The sequence below is a fragment of the Trachypithecus francoisi genome, unplaced genomic scaffold (assembly GCF_009764315.1).
Source record: "Trachypithecus francoisi isolate TF-2019V2 unplaced genomic scaffold, Tfra_2.0 Lachesis_group1, whole genome shotgun sequence".
Taxonomy (NCBI): Eukaryota; Metazoa; Chordata; class Mammalia; order Primates; family Cercopithecidae; genus Trachypithecus; species Trachypithecus francoisi.
Genome location: NW_022681454.1, coordinates 2,910,445 through 2,918,573, shown reverse-complemented (window position 1 = coordinate 2,918,573; position 8,129 = coordinate 2,910,445). Strand labels below are relative to the sequence as shown.

The 8,129-nt window shown below is 62.4% G+C and overlaps 1 protein-coding gene across 9 annotated transcripts in view; it reads right to left on the bottom strand.

The window, feature by feature from the left end:
- Positions 1–1,434: 1,434 nt before the first annotated feature.
- Positions 1,435–8,129, bottom strand: part of SH3BP2 (SH3 domain binding protein 2) — a 42,363-nt gene continuing 35,668 nt past the window's right edge. For 5 of the 9 annotated variants that reach the window (XM_033213537.1, XM_033213534.1, XM_033213536.1 and 2 more), the window contains 6 exons: positions 6,682–7,336; positions 5,169–5,277; positions 4,869–4,924; positions 4,434–4,515; positions 3,783–3,842; positions 1,890–2,027 (listed from right to left, as the gene is read on the bottom strand). In XM_033213537.1, coding sequence (XP_033069428.1) covers positions 1,890–2,027; positions 3,783–3,842; positions 4,434–4,515; positions 4,869–4,924; positions 5,169–5,277; positions 6,682–7,336 — 1,100 coding nt within the window. Of the gene's footprint in view, positions 2,028–3,782; positions 3,911–4,433; positions 4,516–4,868; positions 4,925–5,168; positions 5,278–6,681; positions 7,337–8,129 lie in introns of all 9 variants that reach the window. The other 4 variants (XM_033213538.1, XM_033213533.1, XM_033213532.1 and 1 more) reach the window with 3 other exon arrangements.

Below are 8,129 nucleotides of genomic sequence, written 5' to 3'. Positions count from 1 at the left end.
CTGACCGCAGGGAGGAGGAATGGCTGGTTTTCCAGACACAGATCAGAACAACAGAAGCTCCCTGTGCCCCAGCCTTGGCTGTGGTGCACTGACCTCTCACCCCAGGCAGGCTGAAGAGGAAGCCCCTGAAGAGGTGGCCTTGGACACCTGGTTCCTGGAAGCAGCTGGCCTGCCGTCATCAGCAGGGCCTGCAGTTCCACCGCACCCTATGGCCTCCCAGGGCCACAGCCTCCCACATCTGCTAACCAGCCTCATCACTTGTTTCCGCCAGCAAACCACAGGTCCCAGAACACACCCCGGGGAAGGGGCCGCAGGACCTTCTCCCCCAGTCAGTCACTGTCAGTGGCACAAGTGCGGACCTCAGTTTAGGTTTCCCTGACATCAAGTGCTAAGAAAAATCACAAGGATCCTAGGGTCCCTGCCAGCCCCGACCTCCCCCAAGTTTGTTTCATTAAAAACCCAGCCTGGAAGGGCCGGGCGTGGTGGCTCAGACCTGTAATGCCAGCACTTTGAGAGGCCGAGGCAGGCGGATCACGAGGTCAGGAGATCGAGACCATCCTGGCTAACACGGTGAAACCCCGTCTCTACTAAAAATACAAAAAATTAGCCGGGCATGGTGGCGGGCGCCTGTAGTCCCAGCTATTCGGGAGGCTGAGGCAGGAGAATGGCGTGAACCCGGGAGGCGGAGCTTGCAGTGAGCCGAGATCGCGCCACTGCACTCCAGCCTGGGAGACACAGCGAGACTCTGTCTCAAAAAAAAAAAAATCCAGCCTGGAAGGTGTGCCAGGGAGAGTGACCCGCTGGAACTCCATGGCAGAAAGTAAGGGGACCGATTGGGGCTGGGCCTGAGTCAAGTATTGCCTGGAGGACTTGGGCATCTGGGTACCACCGTCCCGACCCACCCTTGGCCTGCTTAGGGTCCACTGTTCCCGTCCCATCATAGCTGTTACTTACTCCAAAAAGTATTCCTGAAACCCCTAGTCCCTGCACACCCAGCTGCCCTGGACACTGTGCCATAAGCACCTCATACCCAGCTGTCCCCAGACCGGGCTGCGAACTCAGCCAGGACAGAGGCCCCTGTCTGGAACGGGACCAGGCATGCAGGAGGTACCCAGTAACTGCTCGCTAATGCAGGGAATGAACGAGCTGTAGCTGCAGGGCCTTCTAGCTCTGAGCAGCACTGCCCTGGCCTGACCCAAGGCAGCAGAACTGCTGCGTGGGGTGTGGGCTCCCAGCCCAGACTGCCCAAGTTTGGGTCCTGATCTGTTACTCGCTGTGCACCCTGGAGAAGTCACTCAGTGACCTGCACCCTGGAAGATAAGACAACCAGCTCTTGGGGTTCCTGGGTACTGCTGCAGTCACCACTTGGACAACAGTGTGGGCACCCAGGAAGCTGGTAATCCCCTCCTTCCCAATCAAGCCCCAGCCACCAAGGCAAAGCTCACTGGTGCTTTATTGGAGGCAAAAGCCCCTACTGGAGCCTGTGTCTTAGCGTTCCTCGGGGTCCCAAGGCCAGCCCCGGCCCCCACCCAGCTGCCCTGGCCCTGCCTGGCTCCCAGCCCACTGCGGGGTGAGTGTGATGGGGGGACCACTGTTCTTGTCCTCAGAGCCCAGGCACGACTTGGTCCTGGGTTTCTGGGGTTGGGACAGGGCAAGTTGGTGTGGGGCAACAGAGTTCCCTCGTCCTCTGGAGCCTGGAGCCTGGTCCAGCCTTGGAACCCAGCCTTCTGGATGAGACTGGCTGGGTCCTACGAGATGTCCATCGCAGAGGCCCTAGGCAAGCACGGCCTTGCTCCTGCGCACTCTCCCATGTGGGCCCGTGTCCATCTGTGTGGCCCGGGGTCAGGGCCCCTGTGACTGCCTTGGCCTGGCAGCCACACGGGCAGGCATCACCTAGGCCTGGTGTAGCCGTAGGGGTGCCGCAGCAGCAGGCTCTGGTGGCTGGGCAGCACGTGGGTGTGGTAGTGCTCCACCATGCTGCCCACACTCACAAACAGGAGCTCGCCCTCCAGGTAGAACTTAGAGTCCTGTGGGGAAAGAAAGAGGGAGCGTCAGCAGGGCCAAGCCACTCGGCGGCTCTAGGCCTCAGCCTCCCTGTCTGTAACACAAGGCGGCAGCAGCAACAGCGGCATCGCCAGGCCGGCCCCTGGCTGTCGGTGGTGCCCCCGGGTGGCCTCCGCATCGGGCCCATGCTCTCCACGTTCCCGCCTCACTTCCCCTCCGTCCCCCGTGTCCAGGAGCCTGCACCCAGAGCACTGCAGACCAGGTCAGGGAATGAACCTAGGGACCGGGCTAGGCCTGTAATCCCAGCACGGTGGGAGGCCGAGGTGGGGGGATTGCTTGAGCCCCAGAATTTGAGACCAGCCTGAGAAAGACAGTGAGACCCCCGTCCCCGCCTGAGAAAGTGAGACCCTGTCCCCGCCTGAGAAAGACAGTGAGACCCCCGTCCCCGCCTGAGAAAGTGAGACCCCCGTCCCCGCAAAAAGAAAAAGACAAGACAAGCGACCCGGGGTCTGGCGCTGACCACCCGTCCCCACTAGGGTGCGGAGGACAAAGCCAGGCCAGGAGAGGAGGGAGGCTGGGCAGGAGGGAGGCTGGTATCCCAGAGGTGCCAGTCTCAGTCTACCTGCTGCCTACGCCCAATCAGGGAGATTCTGCTCTGCCTCTTGCCAGGCCATGCAGCCAGGGTCCCTGTCCCACTGGGAGCCCTCTCACCCCCTCAACCCCTCTCACCCCCTCAGCCTCTCACCCCTCACCCCCTCACCATCTCCCCTCTCACCCCCTCACCCCTCTCACCCCCTCACCGCGCACACCTCTCACCCCCTCACCCTCTCACCCCTCACCCCCGCACCATCTCCCCTCTCACCCCCTCACCCCTCTCACCCCCTCACCCGCTCACCCTCTCCCCCTCACACCTCTCACCCCCTCACCGCTCCCCTCTCACCCCCCCACCCCTCTCACCCCTCTCACCCCCTCACCCCTCTCACCCCCTCACCCGCTCACCCTCTCACCCTACCCCCTCACCCTCTCACCCCCTTACCCCCTCACCATCTCCCCTCACCCCCTCACCCCTCTCACCCCTCACCCCTCCACCCCCTCACCCCGCTCACCCTCTCACCCTCTCACCCCCTTACCCCCTCACCATCTCCCCTCTCACCCCCTCACCCCTCTCACCCCCTCACCAACCGCTCACCATCTCCCCTCTCACCCCCTCACCCCTCTCACCCCCTCACCACTCCCCTCTCACCCCCTCACCCCTCTCACCCCCTCACTGCTCACCCCCTCACCCTCTCACCCCCTCACCCCGCTCACCCACTCACCCCCTCACCCCCACCATCTCCCCTCTCAACCCTCACCCCCCCCCGCTCACCCTCTCACCCCCTCACAATCTCTCCCTCTCCCCCCCTCACCCTTACCCCCACCCTCTCACTCTCTCTCCTCAACCTCTCACCCCCTCTCCCTCTCTCCTCTCTCACCCTCTCACCTTCTCACTCTCTCACCCTGTCACCCCCTCCATCACCCTCTCACCCTCTCACCCCGTCACCCCTTCACCCCCTCTCCCCCTCCCCCTCTCACCCTCTCCACCATCCCCATCTCCCCTCTCACCCCCTCATCATCTCTCCCTCTTACCCCCTCACCCTCTCACGCCCTCTCCCTCTCCCTCTCACGCCCTCTCCCTCTCACCCTCTCACCCCCACCATCTCCCCATCTCCCCTCACTCACCCTCTCACCCCTCACCCTCTCCCTCTCACCCTCACCCCCTCACCCTCTCACCCTCTCACCTTCTCAAAAATGCGATAGTTCCTCACTTTGTTGGAGGCTTCATCCCACACAACCAGGACCTACAGGAGGGAAGTGGGAGGCTGACAGCTCCTGAGAAACAGTGAGACCAGCCTCGGGAGACCGTGGGCTGGGGATAGCGGGGCAGAGCCATCAAGGCTGGGTCCTGTGGCCCTCGGGGGGTGGGGAGGGGCTCCAGACCACCTGCACAGGGACAGCGGGGACGACACTGGCAGCCCTCAGAGAGCCTCTGATGGGCAACAGCTCATAACCACCAAAAACCACTCCGACACACCCGGGAGGGCATGGCTCAGTGAGGTCACAGCTTCACGCTCGGAGGGACGCGGCAGACCGGGCGTTCCCACTGCCCCATGTGGCCTCCCCGCCACCCGGAGCATGAGCCCTACCCCACCCGAGTCCTGGCCCGCACTGGGAGGTGGCCATCATCACCCCCAATTTGCAGATGGAGATCTATTAGGGAATAGATTAGGGGCTGCTGCTGGGCAGAGAATTTAGCTGAGACACTAAGTGAGAGTCCACAAGGGGAGTGGTCTAGGAACTGGGGAGTCCTGGGCCCGCCCACAGCCGGGGTGTGTGCAGAGCCAGAGAGGCCAATCGCATGGGGCCTTGCGGCGTCTTCCCCTGGTGCCTACCTTCCCCGACTTGGTAGAGGAGTTCCGGATGCAGTACAGTCCATCCTGGGGCTCTCCCCGGGGGCTTGTAGCCTTGAACAGCCTAAAATAAGACAGTCATATTGGCAGGTGAGCCCTTCTCGGGCAGCTTTCACAGGGACCTTCCTGCCCCGCACCCAAGCCCGGCTTTCTGTCCTCTCGCTGTTGTATGTCTCAGGCGCTGAGTGTGTCGGGCTGCAGTGAAGCTGAGGGAAGCAGCCCAGCAGAGCCCGGGCCAGCCAGGGTGCCAGCTGGGCATGAGACATAGCAGGGGGGTCCACTCCTCCGGTTCCTTCTGCACGCAGGACCATGTACTTGTGCCAGCAACTCCCCAACACAGAAGCTAGTGAGAGGGACACAGAAGCAGGAAGCCGGGGCACAGCGGGGGACCCAGGGCATCCAGGGCTTTGTGCTGACCTTTCCACTTCGCACGATTCCGTGGTGTTGATGAAGACAGAGTTGGGCAGTGGCACCTGCAAGAGGCTGACAGTGTCAGTGCCAACGTTGGAGTGATCCACCCGCACCACCACTCCCCGGACGGCGTCCACCCAGTGCCAGGATCTGGGGCTTTGCATGGTGCTGTGTCCCCCCTAGGCTCCTGGGTTCTTGGGGGGTCCTTGCTCAGGATGGTCTGTGAGGGGCCACCCTGGCCTATGGCTCTCCCACCACCTGTCCCTCTGTTGGCCACTGGGACCTGGGCTTGCTGCTCAGCCTTGCCTTCTCATAGTCCTCGTCCGAGTCGTCCCCACCAGCATCAGCCTGCGAGGGTTGCCGGGGCTTTTCAAAGGAGAAGCTCCTGAAGCTCTGCCCATCGGGAGGCGATCGCCTGGAGGGCCAGCGAGAGGAAGGCAGGACCATTGCACTGTCAGACAAGGGGCAGCCACCCTCTGCTCCCCTCCCCACTCCCCTCTGTTGTGAGGACGGCAAGCTGCCTGCTATGGCCCCTGTGACCATAAAAGGCCCAGGACAACAGAGATCTGGGTAGGGCTCGTGCTGACTGCCCTGGGGTAGCAGGAATCACCTGACACCTGAGTCAGGGGTCAGGGCTGCCACGGATGCTGGTAAGGGGGGCCCAGAGGCCCGAGCTTAGGGTCTTCGCACCGTCAACAAGTGCTCTGGATGCTCGTGGGGAGGGGAGGTCTGGCCATGGCCAAATCACAGCCCACTCAGAGCCGCAGGGGAGTGGACGATGTGAACCGGATGAACAATGCAATGTGACCCCAAGGGACACCCATGGCAGAAGCCTGCACGCCTCCCTGTGGCTAGGTGGTCCCGCTCAGCAAAGCCTCCCGGGCTCTAGGGAGGATTAACAGGGCCACGCCAGCATGGGCGGCCAGCCTGTGGGTGAGGCTGAGCCCTGGAACCGCTGTCCCCACAGTCATGGAAAACAGTGACTTCCAAACATCTGCACCTCTGCAGCCCTTGGTGAACCAGAACCACGAGTGTGACAAGGGCTGCTCACAGGTACTTCCACGCAGGCAGCAGGCATCTCAGAGGTGTTCACGGAGCCCTGGGAGAAGGGCACTGTGGGCATTCAGGGGTGCGCGTGCGACCAGCACACCCATGTGAAACCTGCCCCTTTGCCTGCCAGGCAAGGCAGGAAACCCACCGGGGGTCCCAGATGCCTCTGACCACAGCCATTGGTGTGAGTAACTGTGTGGGAGGGGGCGACAAACTGGTCTCCTGGCACTTCCCAGAAATAAAGCAGAAAGCATTTCAGCCAGACGCGGTGACTCACACCCGTGATTCCAGCACTTTGGGAGGCCGAGGCAGGCGGATCACTTGAGGCCAGGAGTTCAAGACCAACCTGCCAACATAGTGAAACCCTGTCTCTACTAAAAATACAAAAATTAGCCGGGTGTGTTGGCAGGCGCCTGGAGTCCCAGCTACTCAGGAGGCTGAGGCAGGAGAATCACTCGAACCCGGGAGGTGGAGGTTGCAGTGACCTGAGATCGTGCCACTGCACTCTAGCTTGGTTGCCAGAGTGAGACCCTGTCTCAAAAAGAAAAAAACCCAAAGCATTCCAGCAAGCTTCAGGGCTGAGTCATGGACATGCTTCACGTTCCACCAAGGCAGACTGGAGGCATCAGGGAACCTTCCTACCCCTGCACCTGGTACCCCATCGTGGGCTAAGAGTGCCAGGGGAGCGGAGTGGGCAGAGTGCCCATCAGAGGCCAGGCCAGGGTCTCTGTAGCTGGAGGCAGCACTTGCAGCCGCAACACAAACTCACTGGAGGTGGGGAAGCTGTGGCTTCTCTGGCCTGGGCAGGACTGCGGGCCGTGCCGTGGCCTCAGGTACTGGCAGCTTTAGTGCAGGAGGCCGGGGAGCCACGGGGGGCACAAAGAGTCCGGGCATGGCTGCCTCCCTTGGGGGGTCCTCTTCAGCTGTCTTCAGGAACTTGGGCTTGTTGGCTGGCACAGGTGGGGGCTCAGATGTGGGCGGTCCTCGGGAGGACAGGTGGAAGGACTTGAGTTTGTCACAGTTTCTGGAGGTGGCAGTGGCCATGATGGCAGCACTGGAAGCGGAGCAGGCTCCGTGGCCAGGGGTCCAGGGCTCCGGGCTGGAGCTGGCACTCTCCCTGAAGCAAGGGGTTTTCCGGAGGGCGGGTGTGGTGGGCATGGTGCTCAGAGGGGGGTCGCTCATCCTTCGGTGGGTAGCAGGTACCCTGGGGCAAGGCTCAGCCCGCCTCGGGCCCAGTGGCTCCCTCTTGGAGTCCTCGGCAGCTGGGCCAACATCTGGGAGGCCGTGCTTAGGGGGTGGGGGTGGCAGCAGGGGACCGGGGCCCTTGGAGGTAAAGGAATGGGCCCGGGGCATGTCGGAGAAGGCTGGCTTCCTGGGCGTGGGCACTGGGGGTGGTGGGTAAGCTGGTGGGTGCGTCAGGGCATCTGTAGAGCAAAGAGACTCAAGTTGGACCCTGACAGAGACTGAGCCAACACTACTCTCTGCTGGCAGTGGTCAGCCGGACCAACCAGGAGTGCAACTCGTGGTAGGCCCACGCCACAGCCTACCCACCCCTGCAGCCCGGCATCCAGGACTCCCATCCTGCCTTCCCCAGGGTCCCAGACCACCCACCACCCCCAGCCCTCCCCATTCATCCTCCCTATGGCAGCCTGTGGACACTTCCTGAAGCCTAGAAGACACCTGAGGAGCCATCAGGTTCACAGAGGTGGAAGGAAGCGAAAGGAAGAGAAGTCAAGGAGGATCTCCAGGCTTGGCCGGAGCAAGAGGGAGGACGGAATTCCCAAGGACAGGGGACGGGAGCAGCTGGGAGGAAGGTGAAGGCCCGTGTTTGCTCAGAACATGTCCAGAAAGCTGGGAGACGCCAGGGGATGAGGGGTCAGGGAATGTGTGCAGAGTTCAGAGGTCCCAGCTGGACATGAGTCAGAGTCGGCAGCCTGCAGATGACCCAGGCTGTCACCCATGGAATTCGGGAGAGGAATGAGGCCTGAGTCCCGGGCATCCCTCAGGGGGCCAGCACAGCAAAGAGGGCCCCGGGAGCAAGAGGCGCCTGGAGGACGGGCAGGCAAGGAATAGGGCGGGCGCCAGGCTGGTGTGGCTCAGGACTGAGCGCTGGAACTGGGAATGGGGAGGCCACAGGGGTCCTGGACAAGAAATGTTTTGGGGAGAGGATGGAGGGGGTCCAGAGGGAGGGCGAGCAGAGCAGTAGCATGCGGGAGC